The sequence below is a fragment of the Chanodichthys erythropterus genome, chromosome 11, assembly GCF_024489055.1.
Source record: "Chanodichthys erythropterus isolate Z2021 chromosome 11, ASM2448905v1, whole genome shotgun sequence".
Lineage (NCBI taxonomy): Eukaryota > Metazoa > Chordata > Actinopteri > Cypriniformes > Xenocyprididae > Chanodichthys > Chanodichthys erythropterus.
In genome coordinates this window covers 49,708,446-49,731,215 of record NC_090231.1, presented here as the reverse complement: position 1 = coordinate 49,731,215, position 22,770 = coordinate 49,708,446, and the positions used below count along the sequence as shown (strand labels likewise).

Genomic DNA, 22,770 nt, shown 5'->3' with positions numbered 1-22,770 from the left:
CTATGTGCAAATAGTGCTAAAAAAGGCCAGACCAAAAGGGTGCAGCAACTACACTGACAGTACATGAAGAACTTAACCTGGACAAGAGCATTATCACACTCCAGTCCAGTTGGTAGCAGTAATTCACCAAGCTGGTTTGCCAGCCGCAATTAAAGCGTTAGAAGAAGAAGAAGAAGAAGAACGCTCTGCCTTCATCCATGTGAGAGACACGGATGTAATTGAATGAATCCGAACTGCGTTTTGTGGATTTTATGTTTGTGAAATGGGCAGATGAAATGAGAGAATAGCCAAAATCACCGTAAAAACAGGTGAGCAGATAAACGAAACGCCGACTTTCCTTCAAATGACCTTTCTCTCTATATTTAGATAGAAAAACTTTAGCAACGTGAACTCATTTGATTGTGACGAAAGCGTTCTTGAAATACATCATCGTCATCATCTCACCTCTATGAGTGAATTGAATTTGCTCTTGTTTGTTCTAGTAGCCTATTTATGGCATTACCACCAGCTGGAAGGAAACAGAGAAGCTTTTGTGTGTGATGTGTCACACAGACAAACAGTCTATTTGAGTACTGTGAGTAAATTAGTTTGAGAACATCTTTCAAACACGATACGAAGATTAAAAAAAAAAAAAAAAAAAAACGAGTCCGTCAGGCTGAGTGAAAGACGAATGAAAAACGTATTCACGTCGGTAGATGACGCATAGGTCTATCATCTGGATTTTCAGCAATAAAAAAAACTCCAGCTTAAATTGTATAGGCTTTAAACTTAGTACAATATTCGTTACGTCTTATTTTATTTAATTTATATATATTTTTTTTAAATTCCACAGATGTCACTGCATTTGAAATACTAAATAAACAAAAGGGAATGAAAGGAGAAAAGGGGGGAAAAATAACAACTAAGAGTTAAAGTTTGGGCATAATTTTTCTCGCATTAAAACAGAGGTGTTACGTTTTCTTTTCAAGCTGTAGTGTTTTTGGTTAAAATGTGTCATTCTTTAAGCGACATGTTGCCATGTTACCATGCTGTGAGATCAGAAGGTTAGTTCACCCAAAAATGAAAATAATGTCATTATTCACCCTCATGCCGTTATGAATTAGCTGATTCGACACGCTCATAACGCTCCACAGCTTCCTGAAGCAGTGTTTTGAAATCGGCCATCACTATACAAGTCGTTATTTTTTTATTTTTTTATTTATTTTATTTTTTTTGATGTACCAAAATATTCTCGTCACTTTATAATATTAATATTGAACCACTGTACTCACATGAACTGATTTAAATGTTTTTAGTACCTTTATGGATCTTGAGAGAATAAATTTAATTGCTGGCTTAGCAGGCCTCTCGGAGCCATTCGATTTCAACTAAAATATCTTAATTTGCGTTCCAAATATTAACGAAGGTCTTGCAGGTGTGGAACGACATGACATTTTCAGAATTTTCATTTTTGGGTGAACTAACCCTTAAGGGGGTTAAATTTAAATTCAAGCAACATTTTGTTGTTGTTGATAATGTCGGCAATTTGTTTCAGCCCTATGCTGTGAAATGAAATGAATATTTCTTTCTTTTTTTCTTTCTTTTTGCCAACAAAATAAGTCATGTAAACCAGACAGGAGCTGAGACTTCTGGTAAACAGCAATAATTCCAAAGTGGTCAATGAATATTGGCCTGGCCAGTATTAGTAGTCATATCCTTTGAATGACCTTAATATATTTGACTATGCATGCAAGCAGGTTTATTACATGACTGAGGGTGCCTTGAAAGAAAGAAGTGAAGCAAAATGAAAGGAGAGGACTTTGAATGAAGAAGTGTTGTGTTTAGATACAGGCAATCAAAAGCTCAGCATTCATTCATCAGCCCTTTCTGAAGAAGGAGTGGACAGACTGGAAATGGAGAGATGTGTTTGTTAAATTTGTTTGGAGGTTTGCCTACACCGGGAGATTAGTTTATGCTGGAATGGAGCATCAGGCAGGATATAAATGGGTCAGTGACAAATTCGAGTCTCCACAGTAAAGAAAAGGTTAAATCTTTCAAATGTTTTGGTTGTGGTGTATATACAGCTCTGGAAAAAGTAAGAGCCTGCTGCAAAATTAGCAGTTTCTCTGGATTTATTATTTATATGTATTTGAGTAAAATAAACAATTTTGATTTATTCTACAAACTGACAACATATCTTCCAAATTTTAAATAAAATTTATTTGCAGAAAATGACAACTGGTAAAAATAACGAAAAAAGATGCCATGTTTTCAGACCTCGAATAATGTTAATTTTTAAACAACACAATAATAATGTATTAAATTAAGGCAGGAACACACCAAGCTGACGGTCGGCCGTCGGGCAGTTTTTGTTCGTCGGCCGATTAAGTTTTCTCAGTGTGCTCCGCACTGTTGGCTGAAGTTGGTCCTCGTCTGCTTTTTTTCGGCCACCTGCTGGTACAGAAAGGCATTTCATCTTACGCAGGCGCAGAACGGACGTGCTACTTGGCCGTCGGCTGTTGTGCGTGGGTTTGGTGTGTCAGGGCAACTTTGTACCCAGACGCTGCCGACGTGAGACAACCCCGCACTCTGCTTTCATCGCCACTAGTTTGTCGGCGTCATCTAGGTGTGTTCCGGGCTTTAGGAAAAGTTCAGAAATGAATATTTGGTGGAATAACCCTGATTTCCAATCACAGCTTTCATGCATCTTGGCGTCTTCCTGTTGGGCAACTTTATGCCACTTCTGGGGGGGAAAATTCAAGCAGCTTGGCTTTATTTAATGGCTGGTGACCCTCTTTCTTACATTCCAGAGGTTTTCAATGGGGTTCAGGTCTGGAGTGTGTCATGGCCTTGACAGGATCTTGATATGGTGGTCCTCCATCCACACCTTGATTGATCTGGCTGTGTGGATTGGGGCATTGTCCTGCACAAAACTAATCCTTATACTAAATACAATCCTAATACTAAAACTCTTACAAACATTTTGAATGGAAGCAGACTAGTCACTAAAGGGTTAATTCATTGGCATTCTTGGCATATCTGGCTCTTAAATTCCCATCGTCACCTCCCTCATGTTACCCTCTGAGTGTGTGTAATGGTTGGATAAACTATTTGTGTATCATTACTTTGTCTCTTGTGAAGATAATTTGTGAGCTGCTGTGCTGTTGGCATAAACGGCCTGGCTTTCACAGTGATTCTTTGTTTCCATGCATTACTGAGTTAAATGGAAAGGAAAACCCTCGAGGGTACTTTTTTCCCCCCTATGAATTCAAGCTGCTCCTGGTGGGAAAAAAAGTACACTTTAACATACTTTTAAAAAGAGTACATTTTACAAAAATAATATTCTTATAAAACATATACTTAAGTGCAAATTGAATGTAATGTTTTCGGACAATGCATATTAATCAGAATTACAGTTTTTCTCGATTGCTAACACGCTATAACTGGTTCAGTTGGCCCAATTTCTCAAACCATTCATTCAGTTCTAGAAATGTTTCTCAAAGCGTTTAACACACGTTTCAACTTTCTCAATGTTTTCTGCAAAACTCTACACAAAAATGCCCTCATTTTGCACAGGTTTAAACGTGTTCTCATTCAGAAAACACAAACACATAATGTAATGAACTCAAGTGTCACACTGTGAACTCAAATAGCACTCATTTATCCATGTGTAAACATTGAGTGGCAAAACTGATGACTAATCAGAATATCAGGATAATATAAATAGGGTAACCGGTGATTATGTGCTTTGGAAAATGAATCCTAGTGGTGGTTGACCATGTTCTTGTGTAGGAATGATCATGAGGGAAGTTGGTCTACTACAGGGCTCTTACACATGCAGTATAATTACAGTACACAGTAGCAGTGCTTTCGATGAGAGAACTTTCACTGTTCTGTCGACAGTAAATATTGTAGCACATGTTGTATGCCCTTAAACTCATAATTGTCAAATTGATTTGTAGCCAAGTACTAGTTGCATTCCATGTTTTTGCAGAATTGAAGGAAGGGAGAGAATGTCTTTTGTCAGGAGACTAAGAAACAGTTATATTGCAAATATGGTCATTACCAGTACAGCAATGTTTGGCAGAGGATGCTGAATTTAATTATTTATTTTTTACTGTACAGTAATTAACAGTACTGTATTGTATTGAAATTCCAAGGTCATGTTCAGTTCTTTGGTATTTCAGCTCTAGTGCTTTTCATCTACTGCAAGATCTCTTTACAGTAGTGTAATGAAAATAAACTTTTCTCAAAGCTTATTGTTGAATTTCACTGTATCTGCTATATTTAACATATATTTACTCAATTTATGTTGTATACTGTAATAGACATTGAGCTGTAAAATGATACCTGATTGCCAAGAGGAGGTTTTTGTAATCTTCGGAACACAAATTAAGATATTTTAGTTGAAATCCAATGACTCAGTGAGGCCTGCATAGCCAGCAATGAAATTTCCTCTCTCAAGATCCATAAAGATCCATAAAGGTACTAAAAACATATTTAAATCAGTTCATGTGAGTACAGTGGTTCAATATTAATATTATAAAGGGACAAGAATATTTTTGGTGCCCCAAAAAAACTCAAAATAATGACTTGTATAGTGACAGCATATAGCATTATGAATCAGTGTGTCGAATCAGCTGTTTGGAGTGCCAAAGTCATGTGATTTCATCCATTTGGCAGTTTGACAAGCGAGCCGAATCATGATTCGACACAAAAGATTCATAACGCTCCGAAGCTTCCTGAAGCAGGGCTTTGAAATCGGCCATCACTATATAAGTTGTTATTTAGTTTTTTTTTGGCGCAACAAAAATATTCTCGTCGCTTTATAATATTAATATTGAACCACTGTACTCACATGAACTGATTTAAATATGTTTCTAGTACCTTTATGGATCTTGAGAGAGGAAATGTCATTGCTGGCTATACAGGCCTTTCTGAGCCATCGGATTTTAACTAAAATATCTTAATTTGTGTTCTGAAGATTAACGAAGGTCTTACGGGTGTGGAACGGCATGAGGGTGAGTAATAAATTACAGAATTTTAATTTTTGGGTGAACTAACCCTTTAAGCTAGTCCTAGACTAAAATGCATGTTTGAGCTGTTTTAACTGAAAGCAACTTGCACTGACTTATCTTAAAATATGTCAGTGTCAGTGTTTTGTCTCAAGATGCACACAAGTAATGTTTTTTTTTTTCTAGTGAAAGTTTATAAAAGCTACTTAAATGCCTTAAAGGTTTAGTTCACCCAAAAATGAAAATGATGTCATTAATGACTCACCCTCATGTCGTTCCAAACCCGTAAGACCTCCGTTCATCTTCGGAACACAGTTTAAGATATTTTAGATTTAGTCTGAGAGCTTTCTGTCCCTCCATTGTAAATGTATGTACGGTAGACTGTCCATGTCCAGAAAGGTAATAAAAACATCATCAAAGTAGTCCATGTGACATCAGTGGGTTAGTTAGAAGTTTTTGAAGTATCTAAAATGGTCCAAAAATAACAAAAACTACGACTTTATTCAGCATTGTATTCTCTTCCGGGTCTGTTGTTCATCCGGGTTCACGACTCAGGTTCAGTGAACCGCAGAGCACTGTTGATGTAAGACGCTGCTGACGTGTTATCTGGTGCGCCAGAGCTTCGTTTACAGTCTGAGGGAGACGTATGCTGTATTCAAGCTATTTTTTTTAAATGGTGCGTAAGTGTGCATGTCGCGGATGTCCTAATCGCCAAAAACAATGATGTAAAAGTGCATTACCAACGCCGACAGATGAAAGAATTCAATGGAATCAATTCAGTGGAATCAATTCAATGGAAAGGATTCCAGAAGAGAATAAAATGCTGAATAAAGTCACATTTTTTTATTATTTTTGGAACAAAATCTATATAAGATGCTTCAAATACCTCTAACTAACCCACTGATGTCACATGGACTACTTTGATGATGTTTTTATATCGAATAACACATAACAATTAAAATTATAATCAAGTACTGACCATGATTAAATGTACTTTAAAGTGAAACTTTGTAATTTAATATTATTGCACTTTTTAAAAGTTTATTTGTATAAAGCATTCAAACTGCTGGTGTAAAATTTCCAGTTGTTCAAAAGTCAGTAGAATGTTGTGATTATGATACATTTCTATTGATTTAATTTGACCAACAAAACGTTCTAATGTACTGTAAGTAAACTTTTAATTAAAGATATTGTTGAAGTAAATTGAAGGTAAAGAATGGCTTAAATGAAAATGTTCCCTTGTTCTTTTCTCAAGAATCCTTACCGTTTCAAAAAAAAAAAGATTGCCAATAGCTCTAGGCCACAGCAACCTAAATGCTCTCTAACAACAAAATGCTTTAGTTCTGTGTGTAAGAGAGTAAAAACTGCTCTGACGTGCACGCTCCTCCTTCTCCTCTCTGTTCCCCAATTCTCAGAGAAACACCATGTTTGTCCACGTGCAGTCATGTTTAGTTAAGCTATTTTCTTTGAATAAGCTGTAGTTAATGTAGTCATTTACAAACGAGTATTTTGTGAAGGGACTGCTGTATGTTGCCTAAATCTTTTTAGATTCTGTATATAGTGTAAACGAAGGTAAAAAATACTCGTGAATATTTTTCTACCCCATTATTGAGCAAAGTAGCTTCAATGATAGCCAAAAGCTGTTTTTAGACCAAAGTATGGATTGTTTTAGCGTGACGGACGGATGTTGGGACTATTTAAGGAACCAGCACAGCAGGAATTACTCAGACCTTTGTGTATTGAGTGAAATCGCTGTTGCAGCTGAGGGACATGGATACAATGTAAAGCTTGAATTGCGTTTTCATGATTTTATGTTTTATTTTTTGAACAGCTGCTAACAATACATCGGACAAAATGAACAAAAGAGATGACGCCCCGAAAGACCGGTAGGATTTCATTTCCTTTTTTTGCCTTCAACACTCCAGAATCTATCAAACTAAAGGACTGATTTAGCCTCAGTGAACCTCAATGATATGTGGTTTCAGTTTAATTACTCTGTAAGCACTTAAGTGAGTCAACAGAACAGACCGATACAGACTGTAATCAAGCTAATAGCTTTCCACTATTACCTGGGGTCATATTGTTATAAGTGAACAACAAATAAGTCATATTTTTCTCATTTCTCTTGTTATTGAAATTGTGGTAATTAATTCAGATTGATATCATTTACATTAAAATATTTTTTGTGAGGGTAGGGTTGGCCATGGGCCGTTAAAGGTGTCCCAAGTTCATTTTTCAAAATTAAAAAAAAAGCTTAAATAGTGTAAAAAATGTCTTAAATTCAGTAGCAGACAGGCAGGACTCAATTTACAGAATAGATTAAGATTGAAGAAAGGATTTATACTTGGTTGGTTTGTTTTGCATGTGATTGAGTGGTATTGAAGTGATTTTGGCACAAAAGACACTTGGTTTTGACTTTGCACTATTCATAATATGCTGTGAATTAATGATTAAAAAATAATGAAATCTTATTTTTTTCATATTGTGCAAAATGAATGTCACATGAATGTATTGCAAATAAACTGAGACTTGTTTACTGTCATGTTCTTTCTTCTGTTCAGCGGATGCCTTGTAGCGATCATATTCTTCATCCTTGGCCTGGGAACACTGTTGCCATGGAACTTCTTTATGACTGCATCTATGGTAATAAGAATGATATGAACTGTTATGAATGTTATTATTCTAGATATGAACTGGAATAACACAGGAATAACACGACTTTCTCAGAAAATCTTTAAGCCAAATTTTCTTGAACAACACATTTGTTTGCATTTTAAAGGGCGCATCATTAGTCTGAGAGAAATTCTCCCCCTGGACATTGATCTTTTATCGATCTGAACTCTCCAATGAGTGTAATTAGTTTGCTAGTTGGCTAACATCCAGGAATGAACCGATTAGCCTGATCACTGATCCAGAATTTTGTCTCATATTCCCGCTATCATTATAATTGTGATATTATTACTGTGTTGTGGTTAATTTTGTAATGTTTGAATGTTTCCAATGTGTTTAAAGCCTTTTTTATAAGCAGTAGTTGAATAGTCTGATTTGAGAAAAGGTTGCGGCCTCGTTTACGAGTTGCTGTGTTTGATCATTCAGATTTAACAAAACACAATTGGAAAACTTTTTTTTTTTTTTATTTGTGTACATTTTCAGTACTCAAAGCGAAATGTTTCCTTTAATGTAAAATAAAAGTAAAAAAAGTAAAAGTAAATTTCACGATAGAGAATTTTTGGTGTAATTTAACTAGGGGGGGGAAATCTCTCTCTCTCTCTCTCTCTCTCTCTCTCTCTCATATATATATATATATATATATATATATATATATATATATATATATGTAAAATACATGTAAATTTCATTGCAGAAATTATCCATGTATTATTTACTGTGTTTAAATTATATATTGTATGTATGTGTGTGTATATTATATTATATTATATTACATTATATTATCTTATATATTGGCGCTCTAAGTTATCGAATTTGGCCATCAAAAATTGATTTGGTTTTTACAGTATTTCAACAACAGACTCAATACTTCTGAATGGAGGAATGGAACAATAACAACTAGGAAGGAGTATTATTTCAATAACTGGATGACTCTGCTTTCCCAGCTGCCTTTGCTGCTGTTCACTTTGCTCAACTCTTTTCTCTATCAGCGGTGAGAATTTATTTTTGAAAATATTTTTGTTCCTAGTGTACTTGACCCTAGCACACAAACCACAAAGATGCTTAACATAGTTATGAAATGCACTCTAAATGTGTATAATTCAAAGGAACAACAATGGTGCAGTAATGTAAAAAAAAATATATATATAAAATTGTAAAGAGTGAAACAATAATCCTCATTAACCAAGACAGCAAATACATTTTGAACATTTTTTTTATATATATCATATCCACCATTAAAATAGTTTTATAATAAACATAATATAAAGTTTCATTAAAATGTTTATGACAAAAATTCATTAAGCAAAAGTGTGTTGTTTAATATAACATTTACTGAAACCAGTAATATATACCAGATAATTTGTGTTTCAGGATCTCCGAGAGAATGAGGATAGCAGGCAGTTTAGTCTTCGTCCTCATCCTCTTCATCCTCACTGCTGTCCTTGTGAAGATCCCAATGGAGGAGGACAGGTTCTTCTCCATCACCATGGCAACTATCTGGTTTATCAATTGTTAGTGACTTTGAAACCTCATATTACCATCATAAATATGCATATATTTATATATTTCTACTGATATATGCTGATCATGTGACACTGAATACTGTAATGATTCTGTAAATTCAGCTTTGTATCGCTGGAATAAATTACATTTTAAATATATATTACAGTAGAAAACAGTTATTTCAAATACATTTTTAAATTATATTTAAACATATAACATTACATTTTCTACTGTATTTGTGATCAAATGATTTTTGATTAGCATTGGTAAGCATAAGAGACTTATTTCAAAAACATGACGAAATAATCACCACTGAACTGAACTTTATAACTGACACCCTTTAAGGGCAAGTTTACACGACAACGATGTACTAAAAACAGAAAAAAATGTTTTTTTGTACAAACGACAATATTGTCAAAATGATCCCCGTTCACACGGATCTGCAAAAACGGCTAAAACACTGTATTTTGCTTCCAGGCCAGTAGTTGGCTATGTCACTTTGTAAAGAAACACTACACTGATATAGACTGAACACATAATATGCACGCGCATGATATCACCATTTTCACAAATTTTGCATTTCCGTAGTTTACACAGAGATGATAAAGGTATCATTTTCAGAAACCTGCACTTTGAAACCAGTTTTCAAGAGTTTGCATTTCAGGCCCCCAAAATTCCATTGTCGTGTAAATGAACGTTTTCAGTTTTTAGTTAAAAATGGTGTCGTGCAAACAGCCCCTTAATCTATTTCAGAGTAAATGCATAAATATTGAAATGCATCAAATATTGTTAATGTTTTATGTATATCATCCACTCTTGCTGTAAAGATCAGAGTTTTTTTGTGTGTGCTCTTGATGATTGTTCTTCTGTTTGTCTCTCGGCAGCATTCGGGGCTGTGTTACAGGGAAGTCTGTTCGGTTTGGTGGGTTTATTGCCGCAGAGGTACAGCGCCTTCTTTATGAGCGGACAGGGACTCGCAGGGACATTTGCTGCTCTTGCAATGATCCTTGCTATAGCAAGTGAGACACAGTGTTGTTGTTGTTTTTTTTGTATTATTGAGTTACCAGTTTAATTTTAAATAATATTTTGAATGTTTATTTTTTTTATTTTCTGTTTTCATTTAAGTTTTTTTTTTTTTTTTTTTGTATTGTATCTTTTTTTTTTTTGTAAATGTTTTTTGTGTATATATAGTATAAATTTATATTTCAGTTTAATTTCAGTTATTGTAGTGCATCAAGTTAAACTAAAGGAAAATGAGAAATGCTGCTTTTGCTTTTTTATTATTTTATTTTCAAGTAACGGAAAGGTATTGTATGGTTTTAGTTAACTATAATAACCCCAGTCTGACAAACAAATAGATCTCAAGTTCCTCAAGTACACCCAAAACTGTCACAATAATAAATTAATAGAACAGTAAAATATAATAATACATAATAATAGTAAAAAATAGTAGAAAAAAACAATTTGGTATCACTTTATTTTAGTGTTCCTGTTACACATCTTACATGTACTTACTATAGTAATAGCAGTAAATTATGCATAGTTACGAGCAACTAACCTTAAACCAAACCATTATTTTATAGTAAGTACATGTTAATTCAAATTACTCAACAAGGGCACCTTAAAATAAAGTTTAACTTCAATCATTTTGCAAATGTGGTTTTGTGAGGTTAAGGCTCACTAGTGGGGCTAATTTGTCGTCGTTGCACATCTTGTGTCATCTCGGGTAATGTCAGGTCAGCATTGAATTTCTTTCCTTTTTAGATTTTGCTTATTTAACTCCACAGAGATTCACTCTTGCCAAATGAACATTCATGCATTTCTGTATAGATCTGTTTACTGGCCGACTGTGTGTGTCTGTAACAGGTGATTCTGACAGTGAAACGGCAGCTCTGGGTTATTTCATCACTCCGTGTGTTGGGACCCTTGTCACGCTCATCAGTTACATGCTGCTACCCAAACTGGTAAGTGTCTGTTTAGATCCTGTCAGATTCTGTGCTGTTCTATAGTCAGCTAAATCTGAGACTAACCTCTGGAGTGTGTATATGTGTGCAGGAGTTTGCCAGATTTTACCTGGACAGCAAAAGCAAGAGTTATGAGCTTGAGACGTCCAGCCAGCTGCTGCCTACAGGTGAAGCTTACAGTGTATAAAGTTGTTGTGCTACATAAAGATACTGGATTGCCAATTCACCATTATTAATAGATTAAAAGCAATATACTGTGGGCCAAATTTATTAATTGCTTGCGCCAGCACAAACCCTCTTTTGGCTTTAAAGGATTTAAAGACACGCAGTGAAAAATTAGCCCTGAAAAGGCGTGGACACAGATATTTTTTGTGGCTAACCTTATTGCATATGCATTTGAAGGAGTTTCCCTTTCAGATGCAAAATGTATGGGAGGAGAGTATTTGAATGAATCACGCAAGGTGATTTACTAAGGTTTGTGCTAGTCAATTTACTGGTATTTGCACAATTATTTACTGCCCCCCAAAAAACATGTCTTAAACCAGATGCTAATTTGCGCTGCTCTTGGTAGATTGTGTTGGTTATCATGAAAATGATCCAGCTGCATCTGTGTTTGTTAATTTGCGCATAGTCAGATCACACGCAGAACTTTTGTCTCCCATCAGCGCTTTTGTGGGATTGCTCTTTCACTCTTAGGCCACGTTCTCACAGCAGCAGAATACGGTTGTCAGTCCTGTATTTCAGTTCTTAATACGGTTATGTTCACACACACAGTACGGTTATTTACGGGAGTGACAACCGCATTCTATAACCGTACTCACACCCGTAAATTTTCAGGACTCACAACCGCATTCTCGGAATATTCGCACTGTGTGAACGGAACAGGACTGGACAACTAGTTGTCTGTCACGTCGAACTGTGCGAGAGAGCTGCTCTTCTAAGGTGTTTCGTATGTGGTTTCACTTTTGGTAACTTACATCGACAGAGATATGAGCTGTGTGTCATCTTAAGGTGTTAGATCCAGTCGCTGTTCTCCACCGGAGCGGCTCCCATCAGTTTTGTGATACTTTTCCAAATTCAAATGCCATGTCATGCGCGAGACATCTCAAAGGATGTGACGCGTGTGTTTACATGCTGCTGTTGGTTAATGAAGTTTTGATGGATGAACTTGCGGTTCAATTGGTCTCTTGTCATGTCAAAAGTGATAATACTTTTCAGTTTTATGGACGTCGCCATCTTTAATATTACGTTGGTCACTGTTGTTATTGTTACTAGTAAGAGAATATGGGCTTGACTCTCGTTGCATGTTCATACAGACAGTGTTCCAGACGCTACTGTAAGTGTGAACGAGACATTTCAAGACTCACACCTGTAAGTAAATGCGGTTGTCAATCCCAAAAACTGACCGTGTGAACGTGGCCTTAGTAAATCTGGCCCTGTATCTTTAAAATAATGTTAATTCCAAGAGTTATTTCCCTTGGGAAAAAGAAATACACTTTAGCATACTTATAAAAAGAGTATACAGACATAATATACTATAGTAAAACTAAGTATAGTAAAAGTAAGTACTACTTTATATGTGATTTCTTTTAAATTCTATTGTCTTTGAAATATTGCTAGTGTTCTGCTGAATGTACTGACAAGTATTAAACTAAAATGTTACATATAAATTTTCATATTTACACATTTGTAATTGTTGAAATTTACAATCACATGCTTTAGTATGTTAGTCAACGCATCAAAAGTGTACTTTAAAGCACAGCAAAAATTATTAAAACGATTTAATATGCGCTTTAAAATGAAACTTTTAATTTAACGTTACTACAAAGTGCATTTTTTAAAATTGTACTAAAATTGAAACAGTCACAAAAGTGTACTCTTTAAGTAGACTAATGGTGCCTTTTACTGTATTTCATTAATATTATACTGTATTATTAATGAAATATATTACAAGTGCACATTCAATACAATTAAGCACACTTCTTTTTTACAAGGGGAGACTTTATTTTAAGATGATTGTTTATCCAGATGCTGTGGAAGGATGTGAGAAGACGAGTGATCCGTCTAATGGCCCTGTGGTTAACGGGAATCCTAACAAAGGTGTTAACTGTGTGAGTGAAGAGGAGGGTTGCAAACAGGCCATCCTCACGCTGCAGACAGAAAACGTGTCCACCCAGAAGAGCTCTGTCCTGCAGGTCTTTAAAAAGGTGCAGTTATATTTTACCAATCAAAGTTTTACAGTGTCTTACAGCTTGTGGTCTGTTTTGAATCATTAACAATGGCTTATTATCATCATCCTCTCTCTCCGTCTCTAGATTTGGGTTATGGCGTTTTGTGTGACGTTTGTCTTCACAGTAACACTGTCAGTTTTTCCGGCTGTTACCGTGGATGTGAAAACTGTCTATGGAGGAAACTGGGGTACGGAATACACACACACACGTGCACACGCAGATGATATTGATATGTTAGTAATGTAATTAGTTATGTGGCGTGAAGGCCAAGTATGGTAACCCATTTAACCCATCCAAATTAAAGCACACACATTAGGAACAGTGAGTAGTGAACACACACCGTAAACCCTGTATTAAGAATCGGGGGGAAGAAATGAGGGAAGAAATTCCTAATTTGTGGGATTCATACGATTTATATATTTTTGTCTTCATGTCATCTGCAGGGCTACATTAAAAAATACTGTCAACAGCCAGAAAAACAAAACTTTGTTTTTAGGAGTTAATTAAAGGTGTTAGGTGTTAAATAAAATCAGGTGAATGAAAAATGAACAAACCCCTCTGTAAAACCTTCAGAATTAAGTTTGATGTTTGTAAAGCTGCTGAGGTGGAGATTCGACTGTTCATGAGAAAAAACTCAGCCTTTAAAGGTATACTGTATATTGTAATTGTAATCTACAGACACAAATAGATAAAGTGTAATAAACACTTAAATGTGTATCTTTGATATTTGAACGAAGACATGTTATGGAAGCAACATAGCCCAAAAGTTTTTCTTTTACCCTTTAATTTTTTTTTTTTTTTTTTTTTTTTTTTGAAGTTTTACTTATAGTGCACAACATTGCAAAGTCTTTTCTAAGCAAACAGACAAGGTTGCAGAACAGGCGCATGTTGTATTTAGAGCTTTCCCTGACCAAATGCTGACATACCGAGCACATGCTCCAATTTCTACAGCTTGCCCTTCAAAATCATTATGCTAAATGATTAACGAAGTAAATGCACATTTATCAAATTCAAAACCTTACTCATGTTTGAGATGGTGTCAGATGTGATCTGGCAAAAGCTAAAAATAGAGGTTGACAGATCTCTATTAAATGTCATAATTAAATTCATAACAGTTTTCTACTTAATTCTGCTTATTTGTTTTAAAATCTGATAAATGCTGCCATCTGGTGGCTCTCTAAGGAATAGCACTCAAAGTGCTTTCAACATTAAAAGTACTCCTTCATTGGCCTTCCCAGCCAATTTACTTGTTTAGTAGTTGTTTTATTTTTTTTTAATCAAATTTGTTATATTATTATTTATAATTATTTGTACAGGACTTTGGTCAGAGTAAGCTGAATTTAAATGTGCTTTGTTTGAACATACCGACTGAGCTGTTTCTCCCAAGGTTTTTTTTCCCTCCATTTCTGTCACAGATTAAAGGGTAAGTTCCCACAAAAATGAAATTTCTGTCATTAATTAATCACCATCATGTTGTTCCACACCCGTAAGACCTTCATTTATCTTCAGAACACAAATTAAGATATATTTGATTAAATCTGAGAGGTATCTGAACCACACATCATTTCACTTTTCAAGGCCAAGAAAGGTAGCAAAGAAAATAGGCTTGTTCGACTTCATGTGGCACCGCAAAGATTGGCTGCCGCCTGACAAAAGCAATGCATTCCGGTTAGAAAACTTGTCTGACTTTGATCGGTGCAGCAGCCATCTTACAATCACGTGCCATCAAAGTACCATGAGAGCAAAACAAGACCAAGCGCTGCAGTTGCTCAAAATCGGCTGCGAAAGCACACTTTATTCTCATTGGTCAGATTTTGTAATGATAAGGATGACGTGTGTTGCGTTTTTTTTTCTTAGACAAGTTCCTGTATTTAATCTTGATATTGAATATCTGATATTCAAAACGTGGGAATTTCAATCGCATCCACTTCTTTGGCTACAAACAACACAAAAATCGCATGGTCTGCCATGAATGATGTTGTTTCAGCACACTACGGAAAGCACAAAGTGTCCGACCTGGCGGCCGACTCCTCCCCCGCCTGCAAACAGCAGATCTCGCCAGCCGGTGGCAGGTTAGTGTAGTTCATCTCGAACAAGTCAAGGTTGAACCACTGTAGTCACGTCAACTATTTTAACAATGTCTTTAGTACCTTTCTAGACCTTGACGGCAGTGGATGAATCGCTGTCTGTGGAGACGTCAGAGAGCTTTCGAATTTCATCAAAATGTTTTTGAAGCTCCAAAAAGTGCATCTATCTGTCATAAAAGTAAACCAAATGACTTTAAGTAATATTATTTAATATAACTCTGATTGTGTTCGGCTGAAAAAAGAAAGTCATATACATACTGTACTAGGATGGCATGAGGGTGAGTAAATTATTGGGTAATTTTCATTTTTGGGTGAACTGTTCCTTTAATATTTGGCAACACTGTTGACTTGCCTATTGGATGAAAACTGAATTGGATGATGACGTCACTTCTCCAGAGATGCTCTATAGATGAATCGAACTCATTCCTTAATTTATTAACCTTACATGGTATTGAACCAAACTCAATCAACACAAGAAAAAAATGTTGTTCCCTCAACATAGGATCTTAAGGCCACGACAAAACTGTGAGAAGCGAATCTCACCGTTACAGATTCACACACATAAGGATGTACATCACATTTTTGTCTCTCTCCCTCTTTCTATCAGAACGGTACTTCATTCCTGTTGCTTGTTTTCTCATCTTTAACATGATGGACTTTTTTGGCAGAATTTCCACATTAATATTTAAGTTGGTAAGTGAATTATTTTATTACTAATACTTTCCTTAATCCATCTCTTCATCTCTCCGTGAGCACATTTGGGTGATTCACAGCAAAAGAACTGCAGATAATAATTACGCACAAGCTGTTCACAAGCAGTTTGACGTGAGTATTTGTTGCTTTCCGAGAGATGTTTGTATCCCTGAATGGAAGCAAATGGCACTTTCATACAAATATGAACTACATCTATATATACTTAGATACACATCGTCCTCCACTAGTATTGGCAAAAATGAGAAAAACAGGCTGTGAAAAAATATATTTGCTTTTTTTTCACTTAGATTTTCATTTAAAAAGATAAATACTGCACATAATGCATCTAACCTTTAAATAAAGTGAAATGTTGAAAAAATATTTTTATGAAACAAACTACGATTCAAAAGTTTGATCAGTATGAATTTTTTCATGAAGACTCATTCAATTAATCAAGTTTATAATAATACAAAAGATTTTTATTTCAAAGAAATTCTGCTCTTTTGAACTTTCAGTTACACTTTACAACAAGATTCCATTAGTTAATACATTAACATTAACCAAGATGATTAAATACGGTAACCAATGTGTTGTTAGGGCCCGAGCACCGATGGTGTGAGGACCCTATTGGAATTGCTCAGCCAATTATTATTCTTCTCCAAAATGAATCGCATTTTTGAGGGCTTAAACGTTCTCAAAAACTCATTAAACTTTGCACACGCGTCAGAAGTGGTGAAAATTTACAACTGATATTGGTTTCAGAATTAGGTGTGGCAAAATGGCTCGATAGTGCCACCTACAGCTCGATAGTGCTACGTTTCACATACAGTGATGAAATTCGGTAGACAGATGTAACAGCCAAATACCTACAAAAAAGCCCCTGGGTGCAAAGTTTGTAAACCCAACAGGAAGTGAGATATTTTGAATTTTCTCTACAAAATTTTGGCAGTTTTTGCCATTTCCACATGTTGTACTTTAACAAACTCCTCCTAAAGCTTTAATCAGATCAACATCATATTTGGTCAGTCTAATCTAAAGGCCTTTGAGACGTTAAATTGCGAAGATCTAGAGTTTTCGCTGAAGGACGTGTTTGTGGCGGCCTGGCAAAGTTCAATGTTTCGCCATGAAACAGGAAGTTGTTGTAACTCGGGCATACAATGTCGGATCTGCCCCAAACTTCACATGTTTTATTAGAGTCCTGACCTGAAGACATCTATATGACAATATTCAGTTACAGTCATAGCGCCACCTGGGGGCAACAGGAAATGACATGTTTTACACTGTGATTAACTCCTCATAGAGATTAAACCAGATCAACATCATATATGGCCAGTCTAATCTTAAGGCCTTTGAGATGTTAAATTGCAAAGATCTAGAGTTTTCACAGAAGGGCGTGTCCGTGGTGACCGACAAAGTCTGATGTTTCGCCATGAAAAAGGAAGTTGTTGTAACTCAAACAAACAATGTCCGATCTGCCCCAAACTTCACATGTTTTATTAGAGTCCTGGCCTGAGGACATTTTCATAACAATATTCAGTTACAATCATAGCGCCACCTGCAGGCAACAGGAAATGACATGTTTTACACTGTGATTAACTCCTCAGAGATTTAACCAGACACACATCAATTGTTATCATATGCCACAAAGTACCAAACATACTAGAAACACGTTAAATCATGCAACACTTGGCTAAGTGCTAATGTATGTGATTAACGCCATGAAACAGGAAGTTGTTGTAACTCAGGCATATGATGTCCGATCTGCTCCAAACTCCACGTGTTTGATAACAGTCCTGGCCTGAACACATCTATATCGCAACATTTGGTTATGGTCAAAGCGCCACCTGTTGGCAGCAGGAAGTGTGGCATTTTTAAATGACTTTGGCATAATTCTCCTGTATTCATTCGCTTACATGCATGTCGACCACTGTTCACTGTTTTCCTAAGGCCAACGGGTGGCGGTGAGCCCGGGTGCGAGGGCCCTTTCATCACTGCTTGCAGCTTTAATTGCTAATTGTTAGTTAATAAAAATACAGCTGTTTGATGTTAGTTCATGTTAGGTCAGGTCCATAAAATAATATTTACAGATACAACTTTTGGTTTGGATAATGAATTAGTTAATAGTAAAAGTAGCATTAATTAATATTATTAAATTCTTTAGAAGTATTTTTGATTTTCATTAGTTCATGTGAACTAATGTAAATAACATATGTTAACAAATGAAACCTTATTGTGAAGTGTTACTGAACGTTCTATTAATCAAAGAATCCTGGAAAAATGTTGGTTTCCATGGTTCCCAAATCACAGTTTCCACAAAAATCCATATATTTTACATTCAAATGTTACATTTTGGTGATTTTAAATGAGACCAAAAGGATAAACGGGCGTTCAAGACATTTTTCCACATTCATATTGTGTTGAAATATTGTGTATGGTGGAGCTTTATTATTTTAAAATTTCGTAGCAAAAACATGAAACGATTCTTCTCTGTGTTCTGTCTTTCCCGCAGCCCTCTAAAGAGAGTCGTTTGTTCCCAGTGCTGGTTGCGTCTCGTGTGATCTTCGTGCCGCTACTCATGATGTGTAACGTGCAGGAGAGACGCTATCTGCCTGTGCTTTTCTCAAACGATGGGATATTTGCCGCAATCATGCTGATTTTCTCCTGGTCCAGCGGATACTGTGTATGTCTGTCCATGACATATGCGCCACAGTGAGTACTTTCATTTTAACCGAAATATGCAAATGGACTCAGTAAAAACAGTAATATTATTAAATATGGTTACGATTTAATATAACTGTTTTACATTTGAATATATTTTAAATTGTAACTTATTCATGTGCTGTAAAGCTGAATTTTCAGCATCATTACTCCAGACTTTTTGTTTCAGTCAGAATCATTCCGATTAATGAACATAGTGTTTACATGAACGCTAAATAAAGTGATTGGGTTGATGTCCGCGCTTATGTATCACAAGCTTCAAATCAGTTTGTGCAAGGATACTTACCAAGCAGTAAAAACACCCCTTCCCGTGCCCAAAACAAGGCGTCTGCAGATGAGAGTCTGAAGCAAGCACCGGTGGGACAATGTCGTCCTGCAGCATTTCATAGACCATGAGTGGAAGGAGAATTTTAGATTAATGACCTATATTCAAGACCTATATTCAACAACAGCTCATTCCGTGCATCATACGTCATTATCAAGCGGCAACCTCCCCAGTCTCTCGTGAAGCCAATACGGAAGTGACTTAAACTGCGATTCATCGACTGACCGCTAGGGACAGGCTCCAAAAGAGAGCTCATAGAGTCCCATGTTAAATTGGCCAAGTTTATAGCAGAAAAAAAACATGTTTACAAGTTGGTTCAGATTGTGGTTTTGGTCTATACTGCTATTTTTGCCCTTCATGACAACTGTGAGGGGGGTGAATTTTTTTTATAACTCATTCGTTTAAATTATATTAAGCCTTAAAGTTCTGCATAATTAAGGGCGTGGTCACTTGAGTGACAGGTAGATGCCGCTGCTGTCTGTGAGCAGTCATGTTACCTCAGCTAATTCCAGCCGCTGAATTTGGCATCTCAGCCGTTTTTGTGCTCGATTATTTTATACAATTATAAAATATGGCTTGCTGCATAATATTCGAGACTGATATGTGTCTGTGTAGATGTGCATGCATGTGGAAGAAACAGAACACACGTTGTTGGATCATGGCATTGGCTGAAAGGTTTGGTTGTGAGATTTACTACAATGACAATGGCGGGAGGATATCAAAATCCGACAGCACGGCTTTTTATATTATAACTAAAACTGCTGCACTATTTTGAAAAAAATATACTTTGGACACAGGCTCATTTGTTTGTTAGATACGATCGTATACAGTTTTACAACATAAAGGCTGTTCAGATTGCATCCTTTCTTGAAGAACGATGACAGAGAGCAGATCATTCAGAAGAAATGTGACATATTTTTTGTTTTGCAATGGACACTCATATTTTACCCAAGTGCCACAGATTGGATTCATCTCGCGTTCTCCATTTCATTATAAAGGTATGAAGTCCCATTTGATTTTCAGTGTTGTTATTTGCACATCCAACATTGGTGTTGGAGCATCTATATCTTTAAAAAAAAAAAAAAAAACACCGTAGATTGACAGTAAACCTTTAGAACTTTCTAATGATAAAACCTATCTTCATTAATATTTTAAATTGTATCTTAGATAGATAGATAGCTCCTTGGCTTTGCCTGCTAACATGGTCACGTCAAGCTAGGTGGGCGTGGTTTCAGCAACCAGTCGCATCCTCTCAAACCACCTCCCCGCCTTTTTGCCCATTTTCAGTTATCGGGAGTGACGTACAGTCACGTGCTGCTAAGATGGCCGCGGCCTCATTTTTGCATCAAAACTGCTGTTCAGAACTCTATGGGTGACGTCACGGACACTACATCCATATTTTTTTACAGTCTAGGTCATTATGTTGGGACTGGGTAAAAATATTGATTTCTCGATTTTTATTGATTCTTAATTTTACGAACCAATATCGATTCTTAAATCTCAAAAATCTGTTAGTCTATCCTGTTTTCAGTTGATGAATCTTAATTTAATAAATAACATTTAATAATGCGATTTTTAAATTGCTTTATTAAAATCCCATTTAATAAATCACAATAAGGTTTGTGCATTGTTACTTTTGATATAAAGCAAAGTCTCAGATTTCAAATTCTGTCCATTTTATTATAAAAAAAAAAAAAAAAAAACGAATATGCTTTTGGCACAATTTAATGTGCCGTGACAGATCGCAGTAGCCCCTGGCTTCCACTTTAATATCAGTTACATTGAGATATAAATATAAATGAACATCTGAAGGTACAGTATGTTAAAAGACAGAGTACAACTTACCGTAAGTCTGTATCATGTCTCATGTAATCGCTCATTCAGTGTTTCAACCACTCAAAGACGCCAATTAAACACGTAATGTTATGTAACGTCACCTCAGGAAAACCATATTCAGTGACCATAAACTTATTAGTCAGCTTGAAAAATGAACTTTATAGAGGATCATTTTGCTAAATATATATACATATCACATATCACATACTCATAATTTTTTAATGTTCTTCAATATTTAATGCACGTTTGAATAAATCTGTATTTATGACAGTCAGCCACCATTTTAAATGTTTATATTTCAAAAAACGAATTGGAGTAGAAATATATTTATATGATTGTAAATATACAGTAGTATTATAACTTTATTATTATAAAAACTTCCTTGAGTGTAATGTAAGCACAAATCAGTTCATTTTAACCTTCAATATAGGGCTGGGCGATATATCGCATGAGATTGTCACATGCATTTCGTCAGTAAAGCCGGTTCCCTGATTACCGCTAAATCACCATCACCTGCTTTAAAATGGAGGGGCATTTAATAGACAGAGCCGTAGATCACTGACAAGCCACGCAATATCGCGTTCATTATCGAAGGCGATTCATCTGTGATAATGAACGCGATATTGCGTCGCTTGTAGGTGATCTACGGTTCTGTCTATTAAATGCCGCTCCATTTGAAAGGGCTTCACTGAAGAAATGCGCGTGACAATCGCATGCGATATATCGCCCAGCCCTACTTCAATATTATAATTGTACCAACTGACTCCCATGTTTACAGCATTACTCATATCTAATAATCAAATCTAGTCGTGAAATTTTCAGTTTCTGGTTTTCAATCTGATGAAGTGTTTGCATATCCTGTCAAACGGATCAGAAAAGGTTTAAACCACTACTTACAATCCGACTGAAAAGATTGGACCAATTCATTCTGATTGACGTGGTTACACGTGACTTTTTTTTATTCCGACTGTGCTACTATTACTAGGGTCCATGTAAACACAGCTAATGATAGTTGTTGCTACACCTTGAGATCTCACATGCTGATGTTTTTTTTTCCTTCTTTCTCTCCGTTAGGCTTGTGGGGCCTGCAGATGGGGAGACGGCCGGCGCGTTAATGACGTTTTTTCTGTCTCTGGGTTTGTCGCTGGGAGCAGCTTTTTCGTTCCCTCTGCGCTTCCTGGTCTGACACTCGCAACCACACTCTCATTCCCCAAACCGACCGCTCTCAGGGCGTCTGCGCTGATGCTTGTGCATCACTCTGTTCACTCGCAGTGAACAAATTCAAAATGGAAGCACCGACACGAGTTTTATTTGGCAGCTTAAAAAACACGTACAGAATCTGTTTGCGGTACTAAAGGGAACAAACTGTAAAGGGACAGCTCAAAAAGAGTTACTGTGATTCCTCCATAACAAAAGTCAGCATGCTCACCAGTTTTCTTCAATGCCGGTATCCACTAGGGCTGGGTGATATATCAATATTCATGCGAATTTAATTATTTTGTTGGTTTCTGCGAATCAGTTCAGTTTTGTTTGAATCAATTGCAAGATCTGATTCAGTGATTTGTTAAATAAAAATAAAATGTTAGTTAAAACATATCTGTACACGGGTAAATATTATCTGATGTATTGTTATATTGGTTTATATAAAATAAGTTCATATGCAAAATTATTAAATATTCTTCCTTGTTAATTTTGTAATTTATCAATTTTGGAAAAAAGTGGAAAACATAAATATATATATATATATAT

At 35.9% G+C, this 22,770-nt stretch overlaps 2 protein-coding genes across 4 annotated transcripts in view; one reads left to right on the top strand and one right to left on the bottom strand.

The window, feature by feature from the left end:
• mapk8ip1b (mitogen-activated protein kinase 8 interacting protein 1b) overlaps positions 1-1,131 on the bottom strand; it is a 32,759-nt gene extending 31,628 nt beyond the window's left edge. For both annotated transcript variants that reach the window (XM_067399953.1, XM_067399954.1), the window contains exon 1: positions 1,083-1,131. The gene's annotated coding sequence lies outside the window, so the exon portion shown is untranslated. The remainder of the gene's footprint in view (positions 1-1,082) is intronic.
• Positions 150-22,766, top strand: LOC137030022 (equilibrative nucleoside transporter 2). 2 transcript variants are annotated; one of them, XM_067399955.1, is made up of 13 exons: positions 150-308; positions 6,826-6,880; positions 7,556-7,637; positions 8,510-8,655; positions 9,036-9,175; positions 10,052-10,186; positions 11,034-11,131; positions 11,223-11,298; positions 13,160-13,338; positions 13,447-13,549; positions 16,057-16,142; positions 18,652-18,851; positions 22,096-22,766. In XM_067399955.1, exons 2-13 carry the CDS (start codon positions 6,849-6,851, stop codon positions 22,205-22,207), a joined length of 1,389 nt encoding a protein of 462 aa, XP_067256056.1. In that variant the 5' UTR covers positions 150-308; positions 6,826-6,848; the 3' UTR covers positions 22,208-22,766. The 2 variants fall into 2 exon arrangements, with proteins under 2 accessions (XP_067256056.1, XP_067256057.1); XM_067399956.1 differs by lacking the exon at positions 150-308 and adding an exon at positions 6,426-6,566.
• Positions 22,767-22,770: the final 4 nt, after the last annotated feature.